At 40.2% G+C, this 20141-nt stretch overlaps 1 protein-coding gene across 3 annotated transcripts in view; it reads left to right on the top strand.

The window, feature by feature from the left end:
• Positions 1-20141, top strand: part of pebp4 (phosphatidylethanolamine binding protein 4) — a 63921-nt gene that overhangs the window by 23234 nt on the left and 20546 nt on the right. For all 3 annotated transcript variants that reach the window (XR_013809084.1, XM_079686159.1, XM_079686160.1), the window contains one exon: positions 1514-1571. Coding sequence is in view for 2 of the 3 variants with exons in the window: in XM_079686159.1 (XP_079542285.1) it covers positions 1514-1571 (58 nt within the window). In the remaining variant the exon portion in view is untranslated. The remainder of the gene's footprint in view (positions 1-1513; positions 1572-20141) is intronic.

Raw genomic sequence — 20141 nt, forward strand, 5'->3', positions numbered from 1 at the left:
AGAAGGCAACAGGTCATGGTTGGTAAGCTGCCCGGGGGGGTCACTGATATAGAGTCACTTTTGACAGGCTGTGGAGGAGGCTCTATTGTTGCTGGTGTGTCTGGATGTTACCTGCAGGCACTATCGCTGAGACTACAGTATTATCCTATTATTAGGCTTAGTTGTTTACGCGTATTACTGCTTGTCAGGTAGGCAGAGAATCCTTCTGAAAACTGAGCATCTGCAGAAAAATACATGACTATTTCTTTATCTCATTCAAGAACATCGGCTTACGATAATTTTCAGAGGCCTTTAAGAATGTCTTGATAAGACACAACAAACATACATTTGAGGTTTATGTTTACATGCGAGCGTTTGATTCTATTAAATGTTTCACAGACGTGTTGTTGGCAGACAGCGTAGGAATGTAAGATACGCTGCATCTGTTTTTTATGTATTATCATCATGGTTTTCAGTTGAAAGTGTGTATATATATATATACAGTAAGAGGACATAGTGGATTGAAACAGCCTTGATTAATGTCTCTGTTTGTAGAGGAAGTGAACAAAATAAAAAAAGCCCATCATATGGTCTGGCAGATTTTGGGCACAGGACCAGGGATGACAAATGTGCTCTCGCAATAATTCAATCTGCTCTCATAATTCTCTAACTTTTAGGGACAGACAGAATGAAGATTTTCCAGCAGTTAAGCCGCCAAGTTAACGTCCAATAACTGTGATCAAGTGTTAGTTAAGATGCTTTTTCTCTCACTTTATCTATTGACAGATTGAGGGGTCCAAAGATACTGGTTAAGTGGCAGAAAGTTACAGCGAATATGTTAACGAGAAGATTTTGTATCCGATCCAAAATCTTGTCATTTTTATTGATGTCACAGTAATTATATGAAGTCTAGGGAATAACAGAAGAAAATAGCTGTATTTTTGCAATAGGAGTGTGCTGTACTTGGTGTTCAGCATGGCTACACAACACTTTCTCATGTATATCGTCACCTTTTAATAACAGTTTTATTTCAAGCTTTTTTTACAACAATATTGCCACATGTATTTTATTGTTTTCCAAGCAACATTTTAGCCTTGACAGCTGAAGTAAGGCAGTGTTAAGATAATGCGTCAAGCCAACAAAAGGCAAATCCAACCTTCTGGTATGAACTGTTTCCCAGCTTTGTGTACCCACTCAATAAATCAAGTAACTATTTAAAAAATATCCACAATAATCCACAATAAAAATCACATTTTGCAACATCTTTAGTTTCAATAAGTGAAAGCTAAGAAAGTGAAATGAAGCATCTGTTTTGAAGTATTAAACAAAGTGTTGTTAGCTGCAGAGATGGCTCCCAAGCCTTGGGCAAAGTGATGCACGAACAGCACATGGCTGCATTTAGAAAAAGAAAAAGGGATCAGCTACCGATGTTACTGTTTCACTTCCTCTGGGCCAATCTCACTGTGTGTGGTAGTGAAGTTAAGCACTTTGTGTGTTTTAGAATAATAATGTGTGAAAACCCTTCTGTTTGCAGAAGGTTGATCCTGAAGACCTCTGCTCTCTGGAGACACTGGCTGCTCGTGGACGTAAAGGTACACAACATCTGCAATAACCTCTGATCTCGCTTAAGACAGCCTCGTGTATTTCGGTGATAGCAACACGGGACAGCATGATTGGATTTGGAGCCCAAATTTACGAAGTAGCATTTAGATTTCCTTTCTTGAAAATTGTGCATTTTCATTATCTCGGGGTCTCACTTGGCACGTCTTGTGTTTACATCTGCACTGGGGCCCGATCGCAAGGCTGAAAAATTATGAATGGTTTTTAAGCCTAACTTGGTAAAAAAAAAAAAAAAGGGATGCCAAGTTCAAAAGATGTAAATGTTTCATATCATGTATCTTGTGCAATAACTGCCTGTGACAAAAGTGTGGGAGTAAGTCTTTCTAAATGGCTGTGAAAGTTTGCAAGGCCCTGTCAGCGGCAATTTCCCTCTGCTGCGAGAGCCTGGGACGACGTGTCGATGCAGGCGTGTGAGACTGAGATTGAGGAGAGCAGCATGCGAGGCGCACACTCTTCCTCCCATAGAGCTGCAGTCCCTCAGCTCCCCCTCCAGTGGAGAGATCTTGGCAGAGTGTCCTCCCTTCATCTGTTCCCCCAGGCAGAGCAGCTCCCCCAATGATCCACACTTCTCCATATTTTACACCCCCGAAATGGGCACCGCTCCGATCCCCCTTATTTCTCTTCATATTTCACTCCTTTTCATCCATTCGTTTGTGTGTTTTCACATTCTTGCATTCTAACGCCAAATGCGTGTTGAGTTGTTGATTGCCTCAAATATTTTGAGGTTTGCAGACATTTTATAATCCCGCGGGAACCGGGAGATCAACCCAGTAGATTAAGACTAGTGGTCTGAAAAAAAAAAACAAGCTCACAAAGACGCTTCGGATGTATCGCTGCTCCCGTTTCGTTTCATAAGGCGTAGTTGTACTTTAAAGTAAATGCCACATTGATTTCCAAATGTGATGTATCTGGGAGATTTATTTTAGTCAACCTTTCAATGGGTTTGAATTTAAAACGTTGTGATTCAGCTCATCAGTTCTGCTTTAGAGATGATTTATGCAACCGCATTCATGCTTGCCTGGAAGAATATTTACCTCATATCACTCGCATATATCAATTATATACAAAAAAACAAGTCAATGTGGCTCGCTGTGAATAAACAAATGTCTTTCAAGTGCACAGACAAACCACGTTCTCTCCAGCAATTCAATTCCCTGTCACTTGTGTGGGTGTTGACCTGCGTTGCCCATGTAGGGATTGGCCAATGTGACGGATGTTTTTCTGATTGTGACTGGTGGTTGGTCAGAAGGGTTAATGAGCCTTTTGAGTGAAGCCAACCTGTAGTGGGAGGTGTTTAATTGACCGGGGTGGCGAGGTGACATCCCACAACCTGCGTTTTGTTATTTCAAGGGCTCCATGTGAATGCATTGGTTTTTGTTCCAGGGCAGATTTTGACAGCAATGTAGGGCAGTTTATGAATCAATGCAGATATATATAAAACTCAAAATAGACTAAACTAGTGAGGAAATATGATAAGAAACACTTTTTAGTTCTCTGTTATTTTGTTTAGTGAAGCTTGTGCATGACATGTTTAGCATTTCAATTGTTATTTCTGTCAATGTGTTGGTTGTTCTTGAAAACTGAGTTTATTTCGCTGAAGTCAGAGGTCATGCCCTCTCATGTCAAACGGATCAGCGTTTTGATCCCTGCTCGTCAAACAGCACAAGATGCAGCAGCCATTTTCTCTTCATAGATATTCATTAGTCCAAGGTCATGCAGTTTTGCCCTACTTCGTAGATGTTTCTATAATTAGTGTGTATTCTGTATCCATAGCCACAGTCACGAAGGTAGAAGATTTCCTTAATTCTACCGAGAGTGGAGCGAGGTCAAGCTGGACTGAGCCACACGGTGCTGTAGGTTCTTCAGAGAGGTCTCATTAGAGAAGCGATGGCAACAGAACAAGGACACTCTGGACTTGTGTTATAGTCATCACTCACCTTGCTTTGAGCAGAATTATGTAGCTCGCTCTTCACTTATCCAAACATGTGCTCAGGATCTCCTCACTTTGTGTCAGCCATGCCAAAACACAGAGTGAGAGAGTGATATTTGTTTCCACATACTGTACACTGTCTCAATTACTTATAAGTGTTCATCCACAACTGCAGTGTGGAGCCTTATGTGAAGCAGTGTTGAGCATTAGCTACTGTATAGTTACAGGCAACCGTTTTCTACATTTGTGGTGAGTGTTTCTGAATGCATGACTCTTAAAGGTCCCCTATTATACTGTTTTTCATCAATATATTATAGGTCTCAGATATATACACAACATGTCTCTGAAGTGTTTGGTTCCAAACACCAAACAGATCATTGCAGCATTACCCATAATCCCCTCTGTTTCAGCCCTGTTTCCAAAGTGCTGATTCTCTGTCTGTTACTTTAGATGAAAATAAGGAGCCCCTCCCCACGCCCCTCTGAGAGAGATTTGGTTACAAAGAACACAATGGTGCTCTAGGAGGAGATTCAGGTGATAAGGTGGGGGGGGGGGGGGGGGGGGGGGGGGTTACCTTGGTTAGTGATTGGCTAATGGTTACACAAGCCAACAAATCGTTATGAAATCATAAAGTGGCCAAAATCTGATCAGCTCATTTTCAGACAGGTTTTTATAGCAATGGATCAGGACAAAAAGAGAGAATCTTTGTTCCTGAAACTTTCAGAGTCTCTTTACACAGAGGGGACACATGGTTATTTTGCATAATAGGTGGCCTTTAAAGTTAGAACTTGTTTCAGGAGGATTACATTTGATCTTTTATATAAGATTGTATGGACCCTTTTGCCCTACAAAGGTGAGAGCAACTAGACAAATGTAATCTAAGTTTTAGGCTTATTACATACAGAGGATAAACTGAAGACTTTGCAGAACGATATCATTGATATAGGAAAAACCTTTTTTTGAATGAACTACTTTGCATTTTTTTGGCACTTTAATAATGTTAAAAGAAATGTAAATATGTGTGGGCCCTGTTACTACATCTTGGCTGTAAAGTCAAATGTTTAACCACTACTGTACAACTCTACTTTTTAGTGCGTGCTTAGCATACTGTATGTGTGTGCACAATATAATACATAGAAAAATGACATTAAATGATGTAACTTCATCTATTTAAGCTTCAAAATATTGATACATATGCACAATTACTGCCCAGCTGGATGTGTAAAACAATAAGATTTTAATGTTCAAATCTTGCCTTTAACTGGATGTATAATTTACAACATCATTGCTTTCGACTGCCAAGAACGATTTACTCCATCAGTTAAGAGTAAGCTGCTGCTAGGTGTCTCATTTTCTCCCACCAGCTGTCCGGTTGCATTTCAAACTCACATTATTAGATGATGTTTGTGCATTTTCATCACAACTGCCCATTTTCCCTGACCTCTCAAGCTACAGAAACCATCATTCAGAATATTCTTCAACGCACTCTGTGTTTTACATCAATTATGGACAATTACCAAAATAACCATCAACAGCTTGTTGTCTCGCCCTCGAAGTTGAGATCCAGATTGTGAGCATCTCCCTCCCTCTCTGCGCTCCCAGAGTCTGAATCAATGCAGATGTTCCGGTATGGTCTCGCAGCGATGATTACTGTAACAAGCAAATCATTAGTAACTGAATAGAGGCGGCTTATATAAATGCAGCACTGGGTCTTACTCTTAGTTGTTAATACTTATTCTCTCATTATACTTTTGGCAGTGTGTGAGTCCAAATGATGCAATATGAACTTGCGAGAGAGTGCCCCAGCTAAAGCTCTTTTCTGATCTGAGGAAAGCCAAGGTGTTCATTATCGCTGTGAAAACCCATTTAAATATTGATGTGTAGCCTTAGGTTCATATGCATTTATTCTTACTTTTTATGATGTAGGAAGTTACTCTGTTGAGGATTTATCTCCCAGACAGTTTGCCTCAATTTGTAAAAATGAAAAAAAAATGGACATTACCGTACATACATTTATTTTATTTGCGTATATAGAATAGAAGCACAAGGCAAGGATCTGATGAGTGGGATAGCAGCAGCAGCAGTGGTGGAAAATAAGTACATTTACTGAAGTACTCTACACATTGTACTTTAACTGAGTATTTTCATTTTATAGTACTTTATTATTCTACTTCATTTTGGAATTCAACTTTGTACATTTTACTCAACTACATTTATTTTACAGATTGATTTACTTTAGACATTCTGATTTTGATCCACAATACTTGTGAAAAAAGTTTTAAAATATGATTATTTGGTATTGATTGATCCATCCAACTTATAATTAAGTAACTCAAATGATGAGTGGGTTAAAAGAAAATGAATGGCACCCACTTTGCTAACAATATTTTTGTTATATATATATATTTCGTAGTTCCAGCTTCTTAAATATGAAGATACTTCTTTTGCGTAAAAATATTTAATATATAATTGCATTATATAATTTTTTTCTCCAAATAATACTTTTACTCCTAGTACATTGTCCTCATCATACTTAAATACCTTTACTCATTGCAATACTTTTACTTGAAATTCAGTATTTTTTACAGTGTGGTATAAGTTATTCTACTTAAAGGGGACCTATCATGCAAAATGCACTTTTGTACGTCTTGTATTCATGAATATGTGTCCCTGGTGTTCCAGGGAACTCACCAAGTGTCAGAAAACACAACCCTCTCTATTTTCCTCCATACCCAAATCTCTTAAAAAGGGGCTGCAACGAATCTGATACAGACTGATCCAGATTTGAACACTTCTGGGACGTCACAGAAGTGGCGCTACGGCTATTGGGCCAACTCCACCAATCAGGAGGAGACAGCCACGGACATTGCCGTTGGAAAGCGCTGGAGACGCTGTAGTACATATGCCAGGCCTGTAGGTGGTGCTGTTCTCACAGAATCAGCCCATGCAAAGATAGGGTTAAATTGAGCGAAATGAGGAATGGCTAACATGCATGATCTGTTTGGTATTTTGAAAAATAAAAAGTATAAATATGTCTTATATAGGTATGGTCCTACACTATATTATTCAAATATAGCATGATAGGTCCACTTTAAGTAAATCATCTTTTTCCACCGCAGCAATCTTATTAAAACAAACAAGAGTTTGGTGATCAGTCTTAATCTGTTCAAGCTGTGCTCATTCAGTTTTCTATCTAATTTCTTCAATACGGTCTTTGGATTGGAAGCCCTCATGTTTGTTAGCTCCCCGGCTAATTGAAGGCCAGTTGGACAGTTGCTGTGCTCGTTATTATGGTGCATGAGGGATCTGTAAGCTTTAACATCCTTCTCTGTTGTTGCAGCTCCCAAAGGGGCTGCAGAGCTGTGTTCACTGCTGGTCAGGCAAATACAAACAGTGAAGTATTGTGATGGTATCACACCAGCTGGCTTTGTGTTTGTGAATTCTGCGGCCTGCAGAGATCGTCTGCTCCACACCTCAAGATGTCCTTTAACTGCAAACTATTAGGCGTGTAACCCTTTATTGGATTTCCTTCAATGTTTTTGACTAAAAAAGGGGTCTCTTTGTTGTTCCTAACTCCCCACATCCACAAGTCAACCCCCCCATAAAAACAGTATTGTTTGTGTAACCTGATTATAATGAAGAAATACAATGTTTCAACCAATCTAATGGCTCTTCATATATTTATTTCTACAGGTCTTTTCGGTAGATGTTTAGGAATATTACGATGTGTTTTATCTTCAAAAAGTGCATCCAGAACAGTCCTTTATTTATGTAAGTCACATCCCCACATCTCTGTAATATGACAAGACAACTCTACTTTGTGACTTCTCAGACAATATTCAGTAGTTTCAGTCTTTCAGTGGATGTTTGTAGAAGTTCAGTAACAAAAAAGGTATTGCTGCCAATTGTTAAACATAATTAAATTGCGTTAATCACTATAAACACCTTTGATTAGTTACAATTATTCATGATTCATCTCCAGTTTAAAATACTAGTATTTACAACACTAAGGAAACAAAATGTGCTGCTTTCAGAAGAAGGCCATCATAGAGAAATCCGAGCTTGTTTCCCTTTAGGACTTCTGAATTGTTGGCATGAAGTCCGACACTTTTCCGACACCTAGCTAAAGCGTTGTCCTTCCTCATGTCACATCTCCTTTGGCTTGTAAACAATAGAGAATGTCTTCATCAGTTTCAGTTTGTCAACTATTCTTTAAACAGTCATTAGTGATTAGTTTCGGAGCAGCAGCAGATGATAGTACACAGTCCTGAAATTACTATTTAACCTCTGCAAAAGTAAAAGAGTCTGTTTTAAAACATACCTATCCAATATTGAAAATAAACATACACATTTGCATTGTTCTTTATCCTGTAATCATCCCTACTGTGGGATGTTATGATTTAAGCGTTTATTTTTTTGACAGACAGCTGCCCCCATATGGAAGCCAAAAACATTTTCCCAAAGGCCAGACGAACCACAGCTAGCTTCATTTTGAGAACAAAGAAGCATTGGTATTATTCATAATTAAACTCTTATTGTGTACTCTACTGAATATTTCCATTCTTCTGCGTCTCTCCTGCTCACTCTCGTTTCCCCTCTCCGTACTTTGCACCTCGTGCTGGGAACATCTGTCTGGCGTCAGAGAGGAGCCTGGCTGTGCAGATTGGAGCAGGTAGAGGAGCACATTGTAGCCCAGCTAATGATGAGAGTGTCTGCCCTCTCTCTTGGAGGAGACGCAAGCTGCTGCTTCACGCTCGCTCACTCCACTCATACGCCCAGGGAAACAGATTTCCAAACATATGCAGTATGTTTTTAATCCAGTTGAGCACTTCATTTCCCAGCAAACACAAATAACCTTACGGGACATCCATATCTTATGACAAGGGGGTGGGCGCAAAGGAATTGAACAATTTTCCTTTTTTAATGTGATTTTTTTTTTTTCTCCAAACTTGCTAAACATGCTCATAACCCAGGTTAACAGTTGGCTTGTTTGTGGTTTCACAAACTTTTACACAGACGTGTCTCCTGGCTCCAAGTCATATGAAGCAACTTTACTCTAAACTCCACTCTGAGCACCTGTTGTCATCTTTTGTTTAAACCTAAACTGACAGCATGAACACATGTTCATTGTGTGCAGTGCTTAAATAATTAGAACAGATTGTTCTTAATGATATATGTGTGAGGAGTAAGTAAACTAAGTGATTGTGTTTATGTGATTAGGAGTTGTGCCAGAACTTAAACAAATGTTTTAGTAAATTACCAAGAAGTCAGAAAACTTGTATTTTGTACTTTTTATATTGCAGCTTGAAATGCTTTGAGCCAGATAAAGTTTACACGCAGGTCATTTATGCTTTTTTCATAAATTATCCAAAAACCTCCCTCGGTACAAGTCAACAATAGCCCTTAACATGGAGGCTCAGCTGGAGGTGCTTAACATTTAGAGCGGTGCTCATCCTGCTGTCAGCTACAGCCAGACAAATGTCAGAGGTGCTACTACATGGAGTTCAGCCTGTGGAAGTCATTCCCTCACTAAAGCTCATCTGACTCTCCTCACAGCCTCTCAGCTTCCCTAGGACACTAGTGTTTGTTAGTTTGGCTTTTTTTGGTTTTAGCCTGGCTCGTCTTTTCTTTTTCCTTTTTAAGGTTTATGTGTGGCAGTATGCGTTTGCTGTCTGCTAATCTTAAAATAATATTCCAATACAACTAATTCTTCATTCGCAATTGAGGGAATTGTATTTCTTCTAGGGCTGAACGATTAATTGATTTTAAATCGATATCACGATTTTAAATGATGCAATTATCAAATTGCAAAGCCTGCGATGTTTTCGTTTTTTGTTCTTCTTGTGTGTCAGCCATTGTTAACCAATCAGAAGTGGCCCATGATATAAGGTGATAGACAGATTGATCCAATCATCTGCCAAGTCTTTTTGAAATACTTTTCCAAATGGCTTCCAATGGAGCTTTCCTAGATGGTTTGGTGAAACAAACCGTCTGAGTCAGGTTAGTAATGCTCCATCACATGTTTCTATTACAGGGTGAATCTTAAACTGAAGCTTGACTTTAAAGCAACCCAACGGAAGTTTCATGTAAGTTTAGTTCTTTCACTCGTAGCTCGGGCTGCGGGGGTGCTAGAGACGGGAGCACGTTGATACGACCTTCCTAGCCGGAGATATGGCCGCATTTTACAATAAACTTCCGTTGGGTCGCTTAAAAACAAATATCGCAAATCCAATCGCAATATCTGTCAGGAAAATCGCAATTAGATTATTTCCCCAAATCGTTCAGCCGGTGAACTGCGAGCGATGGAACCTCGCAGCGGCGGAGAAACTGTGGTGCGTCACATTTGCGCTTCAGATGAGGCTCCCTCCGCGAGGTGAGGTGATAGACTAACTTTTTTTTTTTTTTTAAATCAATGCCATGCGATCTAACCACACTACCCTTGCGATCGACGTATTGGGCACCCCTGGGTTAGACATTTTTGTGCATGTAAGTGAACCAAAATACAATCATGAAACCTCAAAATGAGCGTAAATTTACTTGATTTGAAACAAAACAAAAACGCAACAAAACTACTTGGTGAAATTTAGTCAAAGATTATGGTTTGGCCTAAATTAAGTACATTTATTACATAAGTAAGCGTTTACTTTTCGTTTTAAAATATGTCACTAACAGCGATCTCCATGGTGAAACACATCCGTCCATCCCAACCTCCTCTCTACACAAACTTCGATTATAACTGAATTTGTAAAATGTCCAAATTTAACTTTCCCCCGAAAGTAGTTGTTTCTTTCTTTCAATTCAGTTTCTTTGTATGGGAACATACTTTTTAGTAGTCCAAGTGTTGTCAGTGTGTATGGATCTTAGTGCAAAACAGGAACTTAAACTTGCTGTCACGTTGATTCGTGTCTAACGCTTTGCTACATCTGGACTCCTCCTGGTCCAACAGCCTGTTAAAAACGTTTCTAACTACTAATACTCACTTGCAGCTTATTAACAAACAGGCTCTTCTCCAGTTTTCAGTGTGGGCTGCTGCTCTCACTGTTCTCTGCCACCTAAAGGGAGAATTACATAAGAATCCTCCACTCAATTGTCAGCACCATCCCCCGTCCACATACAACAAACACACACACACACAATTCTGTATCTGATAACCTACTGTACCAAGCCTCTTGCTATCTCTATAACAACTGACCTTCCTGCTGTTGTTGCCGTGGTGAGATGATTGAGGCAGTGGCGTAGCCAGGAATTATTGTGTGGGTGGGCCTGGAGAAATGTAGGTGGGCCAGGGGGAGACTTATTAAGCATGTGGTCTGAGCTGAAACTTCATTAATGATTTTATTACATTTTTATTGCACTAATTAAACATAAGCAAAAACATAGGCACGGCGGCCTCAGAATGTGTGTAAAACTGACAGGTTGTTGATCCTTGACAGTCACACAGTGGGCACACACTGAGGGTGTTCATATTCAGCAAATGTGTACACGCTTCACTGCAGGCCTCAAGAAGAAATAAGACTTTCATTCACTTACGGCAAAACTTACTTTACTTACTAATTTACTCACGGTAAAAGAATGCAGTCCCTATTCCATTGTCATGAAGGTGGAATCTAACTATATCCAGAATAAGTTGTATTGGATCCAGGCTAGAAACATGTTTACAGTATCTCTGCTGTAAAGTTGGGCATGTTAACATGAGGGTCTATGGAAATAGCTCCTTTCTGCATCCAGCCCCTGTCGGCCACTAGATGAACTGCAGTTTGATGCACTTCCTTCTCGGCTTCCCGGCTCTGCCCCAGAGTTTGCCGCTTGTCAGGAACGTCACAATCGCTATGACGCGCTGATTGGCTGTGGGCTGGCCAAACGTGCCCACGCACAGCTACGCCACTGGATTGAGGAGGTTTCACTGCATGAAGAACGTGAGCTGTTAAGATCTCCTGTCAGAAGCTATGAATGTTGTTTGGGCAGCAAGGAATTAATCATCCATACATTATAGTTCTCACATGCTACTTAAAGGGGCCCTTTTATGATTGTATTCTCTTTTCCTGTAGTTTCTTATACAGGTTTGTGTGCATATAAATGGTCTGCAGATGCTAAAATCCCAGAGTTCCCTTCAGAGGGAGTTTTTCCCGCCTGAAACGCCTCCATTCGACCCCTTTGTTTACTTCCGTAACATAATGACATCCCTACGTAACACTGGTGCTTCTATTGGCTAGCGCTCCAACACATTGTACGTTATAGGCTAAGGTACGGGACATCTCTAAGCAGTTGACCAATCACAACAGAGCCGACCAGCCAACCAATCAGAGCGGGCTCTGGTTTCAGACAGAGGGTGAAAACAGGTGCTGCAGTACAGGCAGTATGAGAAAAATAAAGAGCTTTTTGAACACTAAAGCATGGAGACATGTCAGAATACAAATATGAATAGAGCCCCTTTAATAGTTTTTTATAAGAAAGACTAAAACTTCTCCGTGATAAATTAATTAATTCTCTCACACTTTTTTTTTTTTAAAGGAAGTAGGCCTATAGCGTGTTGGAGTGTTACATTAATTGTACCTTGCACACTGTATCCCGATTAGTCTCCAAAAAAACAAGGACAACCTGGAAAGCCCCTTTGATCCAGTCCGTCACACTATAGCCTAGTAGGGAGAAAAAAAGAACAGATTGGACCTTCTCCATCTAAATGCATTTTTAAAACCAGTAGCTCTGCACACATAAAGCGCTTCTTTTAATATGTGCCCCTTTCTTCACACCCACGACCATTGTGTATAAAATCCTGTTTTTCCTGAAAAGATTTCTAGTCGCAGCCGCAGACAATGTTCCCCCACACAAGCTGTCGTCTTTGTCATACCCCCCCCCCCCCCCCCCCCCCCCCCTCTCCTCACCCTCCACTTCAGTCAGTAAAGCAGGATCTCTGGCAGTCAGCCCTGCGTGCAAATTCATGCGTTTCAGGGTACAGGTGGGGGGCTTGCCGGAGTCTGCCTACCTACCTGTAAACTGGTCAATTTTGACAGACATGGACAAGGGGGAAACAAAGCAGGCATAGAAAGCAGAAGGGGGGGGGGGGAGAGAGAGGGGCGGGAAAATGACAAATGTCAGGGTTAGTGGGGGGTTGCTGGGGCCGCGGCTGTGGAAAACGCTTCCTCTTAGGGGTGTCTCCTGATAGGGTGCGGTGAAGGGGGAGTGAGGCATGCTGATAAAAACAACTCACTAACAATTATGCACACCTAAAATAGCCCTTACTTAAGTATATAGCATGCTTGCCAGTTAATTGTACACAAAAACAAAGACTTCACAAAAGACCTCCTGCAGCCAATGTATTTTCTTTTTTTTGGCACGATAATTAAGTGTGACAGCTATGAATGCAAAGTTGGCAGATATTATGGTGGCCTGTCTAACTGTACGTACTGATTAGGATTGTTTGTATTCCAAAAGTTATAGCAAACTATAAAATTAGAAAGCTACAGGAGATGACAAATAACTTTATTGTATATTGAATAAATAATTAGATTCTGTATAATAAAACAAAGAGCGTTCACATATCAGAACACATAACTCTGGCCATCACTGTTTCCAAACTTAGATGATGGAGGTGTGATAATTATATGTAGATATTTGCACAGTTTTATGAATATTTAATAACAATTGTTCCGTTTTTTTCAGAACAAGTTGATAATTACAATTGGACAAGAGATGAGTACATTCTCTGGCCATATCTGTTCCTAATCAAGCAGCTGACTGCATGGGATTTAATAACAGCCTTCATCATATTCTCAGTAGATAATGCTTTTCATAATGGCAAGCGAAAAAGCCACCATCAAGACAATGCTTTGCAGTAGAAGCCAGCATTGTATCAGTTGAATAATTTGTGTAACGTTGCTGCATTTCCTCTGAATTGTTCTCTCGATTTGTTCAACTTGTTCTTCTTCTTATTGATATGCTGTAGGACTAACAACCATAACATGTACTAAGACCTCTGATCTGTACTATTGACCAATATCATAGCCAAGAGGTTTTTTTTTACATTGTGGTATTTTTATGCTACACTTGGTGAGAAACCTGTTTACATTCCAGGGTGCTGCATAGTTCACGTCTCTCCGCAGCTCAGTCTGATTTCCAAAGCACTGTATAGATTTCTTTCAGCTGATGAAATTAAAAAGACAGCAGTGTGTGTGTGGTGTGCCTTCAAGCAACGCGATTTGCCTGTGAGTTCACGATACGGGTTGAGAGGGGAGTTCCTTTGGGGGGGATTAAATAGCTCCCTCTCTTCCCTCCCTCCTCCCCTGCCCTCCATACTTGCAGAACACAAACAGCTTCCAGGGCTGTGCAGTACTTGTACAACATGTTTGCCACAGTGCTACTCACAGGTAACAATAAGCCAAGGTCAAAGGTTAAGAGGGATTGTGGAGCTCGGATTCTTGTGTGTTCCTCTGGCAAACAGGCACAGGAAGCAGTGCCCATAGTATCGCTGCGAGAAAGAAAGGAGTGAGAGACAGAGAGAGAGAGTTGGCTCGGGAGAGAAGGGGTAACAAAGAACAAGACAGGTTTCACGAAGATATGCTAGACTGGCCTATAAGGTTAGGACAGTCTTAATTTTGCTCTTAGACGACTTCAATACCAGTTATACAGCAGCAGAATAAAGACTGATATCAGGACGCTGTCTTTCCTATGGCAACTGCTGACAACTGATGCAATCTTTGACTGCATTGTTAGTCTATTTTAAACATTTGAAGGACCCATCTTTATGTCTCCTTTTTTAAAGTATGGTATGTTTTTGAATAATTCCCGAATGAAGTGAACTATGGCGTTTTCTGATCAGCCGGTATGGGTTAACTAAATCATGACTAAAATCAGAGGTGCCTTTTAGATATTTTCTCTAAAGGTGTGATTATCCTAAAAAACGATGTATAGGCTCAAACATAAATATCCTGTCTCAATGTTGACTTATGAGCTACTCGACATGTGTGGTGGTGTCTGTACCTGCAGAGGCCTTCTGATTGTATTCTCATTGTTCACTATGCCAGATCATAACCACTCATCCAAGGGAAATGGCGAACACAGCACGTTAAAAAAAGGCAAACAATATTAAATCAAAAGTGAATATGGGGTAGGGCCGGATTTGGCAAACATGTCTACATGTGTGTTTGACTGAGGTTCCAGGTGTGATGTGAGTCACGACATTGGAGGGAATTTTTATTTTTGCATTAATATTCTCATTTTAATTGAATAAAATAATCATGATAGGGTATTTTTCCAAACAAATATTTTTTCTTAAGTCTGTAGAATACACTTTTGAAGCCAGGGCATATTTGTACTACCCCACCACGTCATTGAGAGTGCTATATTGTAACATAATTTGCCTTGTAAAAATGTTGCAGCTGCTAAGTTTGGATACTGTACATTGCGATTTCAAAACATTTCCAAATTAATTTAATTAGCAATACCACAATGTCAAATACTTCAGTCTGCATTCAAATTGTTACTTAACACTACAATAGAAATACAAAGTTGCAGAAAATGAAAATATTCAAGTTAGATACAAGTACTTCAATAGTATATTTAAGTAGAGTACTTCTGCTTTGTTACAATCCCACACACAATTATGTTATCTCATAATCAAAAGGGCAGCAGATCATAACAATTAGTTGTTTGTGAATGTATTGTTTAATTCTGCACGGAAGATTTCTATATAATTTACCTGGATATTCCAATACATACCACATTTGTTTCACCTAAGATTCTTTAAATCTTCACAGCTTTAAATAACGGATGAATGTCTATGTGAACTGTTGGTTTGATGTAAGCCTTGGTGAAGGTCTATCTTGGAGAAACCAGATCCCTGCCTCCGTCAGGCTCATTGAATGGGAAGGAGATTATCCATTTAATCTCTTAATCATGCACACTGTATACATAGTTGGACCTGTGCCTAAAACCCTTGTTCTGTTCATATGTAATACAACCACCTTTTACGATGATTTTCTCTAACCCACAGACCAATTCAGGTTAGCACCAACATTGTTGCACATGTTCCTCTTCCAGCTGTCAGTATAAAATACCCTCGGTGCCCTGTTAAAACCCAGACCAGCGGTGTATAAAATGGATTGTGGAAATATGTAGATTTGAAAATGCAGCTTTTAAAATCCCCCATTGCCACAAATGTATTCAGAATAAAAGCAGATGTTTCATAACGTGAATTAGGTTACTGTACATTTTGCGCACTATATGTTCCACAAAAGTAGGAATTAATAATGAAGATGCTTTTTTGGCCTGAAATTGCTATTCGAACAATTATGTACTTAGTTTCTTCCAACAAATGCATTCCACATTATTGTTTTGCCTCATAGCAAAGCACCCAAAAGACTAAAACCTTTCATTTCAGCAAAGGCCGCTATTGGTCACCGTCAATAAAAGCATAAAAGCATTTATTTCCCACGTTTGTCAAATTAACAGCATACTCCATCTCCCATAGGACTTGTAAGGTTCATTAACCTTTCTGTGAAGTGGGACAGGTTTCCAGCAGTTACCATAACCTCTGTCTCGCTCCTACCTCAATTATAATAGAAGAATTAAACATCCAGCGATTCAAAACAGTAATGCTGCCTCTTAAATCCCTTTGTACCAGCTCTCAGTTGTTAATGACTAAAGACACTGAATGAACTATGGAGTTATCAACAGATATAACCGCGGACAGAAGCATATCAAATGGCTGCTCTTATCAGCCGGCATTACCGACTACATGCTCCCTTTTTGTTCGATGGCCTGATTTTACTTTGTTCAAAATAATTATTCAGCTTTTGAATTGTCTTTGTTTTCTATGAATACCCCAATACTGGATTAAAGTTACATAAATCCATTATGGATAACAATCCAGCTTTTGTATGGTTAGCTGTTTATTACCGTAGTTTAAAAATCAGGGCAAATATCAGGATATTTCACCAAAATATCCCCGTCTAGTTGCACCAACGTCCTTCCAAATTAAAAAGTAAAAGACTGACCTTGAACTAATTAACTGGTCAATTACACGCCTGTTGATCTCTTTTAATTCCTCAATAATTAGATTAATTGTGTGGGCAAAGAGTTCGTTCCATTGTCCACCTACTCCTCTTTCATCCTCTCACTTCTCTTTCTCATCCTCCTCCACGCCCAGGCCTACAAGGTTTCAATACTCATTTATTTTGTGTCACCGTTCACACTCAAACTATGTCATTGACTGTTTTAATAAACGTAATCGTCCTATTCCTCTTCCACCCCCATCCTCTCATGTATTAATCAAAATCCAGCACTTGCCTGGATGTAGTTGTCTCCATACAGCTCCCTTATAGCCTCACTATCTCCATGGATTTGAGTTGCTGTGCATGGAGCAGTGCGTGTTTCTGTGTGTGTGTCTTCTGATGCTACCGGTAGGCTGGGATTTTCCAGTGCCACCCCCGTCAGTGGGAAGCCCTTTATGGGGACATGTCAGCGCCTTGTTTGCTTGTTGTGCTGATGAAGCTGGGGGTGGGGGCGAGTGGGCAGCCTTGTTCAGGTTCCAGGATTCCCTCCAAATGAGTCAGCCAGCCCCCACTCAAACCGACTGTTACCTTGGGAACTCAGGCTTGGGCTTCCCTCAACAGTACTAAAGTAGAGACTCATCAGCACCCATACACACACAGGAGGTGTAAGTGAAGCAGCACCCATGTTGGATTAAATTATCTTATTAAATCGCTCTCACCGTGGCCTGTACTCTGCCCCGTTAGGCCCAATCTGCTCCACAAGAATAAGATGACCAGCCCAGCACGGCCACTTTGTTAAGGCAAATGTGTAATTTATGCAAATTAAGACTGAATAGATGAGGGTGATAATGAGTTTCGGTGGCTAGTTTCTTAAATCAGTGATTTGTGTAATGGTATGCTTCCTTACTAATGAGCACGGCAGGAGAAGTGTAGGTTTGGTGCGTCGCAGTGTGTCGGGTGATGTCAGTGATGGCTGGAGTTCACTTAATAACTGGACTGTTTATGTTTCCAACTCAGTTCATTACCAACGCCAAATGAGCTTCTTTACTAAAGCCATTAGTCCAGCATGGCCATTGTTAAGTGGGTTAATTTGTTGAAGCACTGAAGTAGATCCTGGTGACTCCCCCACTGGCTTTCACCCTGTCCTGCGGAGGCCAATCCACCCGCTCAGCTGATCACCATTAGGTCCGTCTACCAACCAATCAACTCGGACTCGAGCCCATTAGGCTTTTTGATAACACGGGCTCATGTACCGTATCGAGAGAGAGAGAAAGGGTTGTTAGGGGTTATGTTGAATCTAATAGGGTTCAATGTAATCAGTTTTACAGATTTTTGTTTGGCACGTTTAGCCTTCATTAAAGAGATTTGAAAGGCAGATATAGAGGGTATAACAGGCATAAAGGGATTTGAACTGTGTTCTGCCACACTACAAAACAGATTACAAATTATGCACAGGCCAAAATAAAAAATGTAACTGATTATTTTGGTGATTTAAAATGACTAGCAAATGTGTGTGAAAGTTGGGATCAACCAATAAAATATTATTTACTTTACATGTTAACTTATGTAATAATTGAAGTTTGATTCATTGGTATTTTTAAATGTCCCTCTGTTTGTTGACATCACAACTTGAAAACATGAACGAAACATACCTTGTACGTGCTATAATGCCATACAGGCAGGTTGCCTGTTATAAAATAAAGGCTGTTGTTTCTCCCAGTGCATGCAGCACTTGTCTTTGCCAAGTTATGACCTGCAAAGGCCACAGATCGTCTTCTGCAGAGATGATAGCTTGGGTTTGCATTGCAATTCAAAAGGTTGAGCCATCTGTTAGCTGCCATTCTTCAGCACCTGGTTCAACCTCTTCACACTTGTTTTTTCAGTTCCAGAGCCATGGGTTTGATTCCCCTTTACTCAGTGCATTTCAGGGATGACCTGTGGGCCATTGTCTATCTATGGTAATATAAATCAGCAAGAAGAAGTATCTGTGACTATGCAGAGTTCACAGGGACCCCCTATAGCCTTCTAAGTGTGAAAGTCACACAGAAAAGCTGGTGGTATTTTACACCATCGAGCTCCCTGTGAAAGTGGTCTCATGCTCTCCCAGGTCCTGGTAGGAAGGTGGCTCCCCATAATGGCCTGAGAACACCATACCATCACTGTTCAACTTTGTAATGCCTTGCTGACGTCCATCAGCCTGGAGATGCATGTATTTCTGCAGCTGATGCACACTCTCTCTAAGGCCATGCAGATTTTACTTCGGTTCAGAAGTTCATGGAGAACCTGACTAGCTGTTTTGAGATCTTTGAAGACCACATAGCAAGGATAGCTGGTTGAAGGCCAGTTGGAAGTGTTGGAGAAGAAGATAAAATGGGGCATTTCCACCGCATCGTACAGCATGGCTCTGCTACAATGAAGACCTAGCTTATGCAATGCAAAGCTCACAGTACCAACTACACCAGATTAGAGTTCCTGTCGTCTTTTAGGACTGTATAGTGGTGCAGGAATGAGTCTTAAAACCAGTAAATGGGTTAGCATTTATATTACTTCAAGTTCCCTGGCTTTGAATGGTTTTCTGAATGTGTTTTTGGAAAGATGCCTGAAATAACATCTGTGGTCAAAACAAACTTATGAGACATAACATGTTGTTCTGTGACACAAAATGTGTTGGTAACTACCCCGCTGGTGAATGTCTGAAGGTCCGGTATCATAAGAAAGCGATTACTAAAGCGAACATTAGCCGCCTTTGGCTTAGCGCTGGTGAACTGAAGCCACGATTGCTTTTCATCCTCATTAAAGATGTGTTAAAATGCAGAGATTATCATGTTGAACGAGTATCACATATTGATCTTGAAGAGACCTTATTTTCTGCAATGTTATAAATTCCAATAGAAAATCCCATTGGTACCCCTTGCGGCGCTTACTTCATGGTCGGCCTACTAGAATATGCCATCACTGCAAGGCCAGTTTATTTATATAGCACATTTCAACCCAAGGCAATTCAAAGTGCTTTACAAAAATGAAAGGGATTAATAGCATTTAAGAAACATATTATGAAATGATATCTAAAAACACTCATTTAAAAGCAAAGATACATGAATCACAGTTACAGTGCAGTGTGAGATACACACATCTGAACGAACCCCCCTTTGGAAAATTATAATCTGACCCCATGGTACCTTTTTAGTTTTTGCTGAAACTATTCCTCTTTTTTATTTTTAAATGCACATAGTTAAGTTTGCCTTGTCTTATAGGACTTTTTTGGTATCCTCCGTGAACCAGGGTCTTGAAACAAACACTGATTCCTGTACCCCAAGGTGCCTTTTTAGTTTTCGCCCAAAACTATTCCTCTTTTCTTTAAATGCACATTAGTTAAGTTTATGTTGTCTTTTCTAGGACTTTTTTGGTGTCCTCCGCGAACCAGGTTCTTGAAACCAAAACGGCACATGTAGGGGACTTTAACCACCTACGAGGGGACTTTAACCCCAGTAATGACTTTAACCACCTTTGGGGGGACTCAACACAAGGCAATTCAAAGTGCTTTACAAAAAGACATTAAGAAAATGGCATTAAAAAGCAAAGACAATAAAAGTTACAGTGCAGTTTAAGATATGAATATATCA

This window comes from Notothenia rossii, assembly GCF_949606895.1.
Source record: "Notothenia rossii genome assembly, chromosome: 6".
NCBI classification, from domain to species: Eukaryota; Metazoa; Chordata; class Actinopteri; order Perciformes; family Nototheniidae; genus Notothenia; species Notothenia rossii.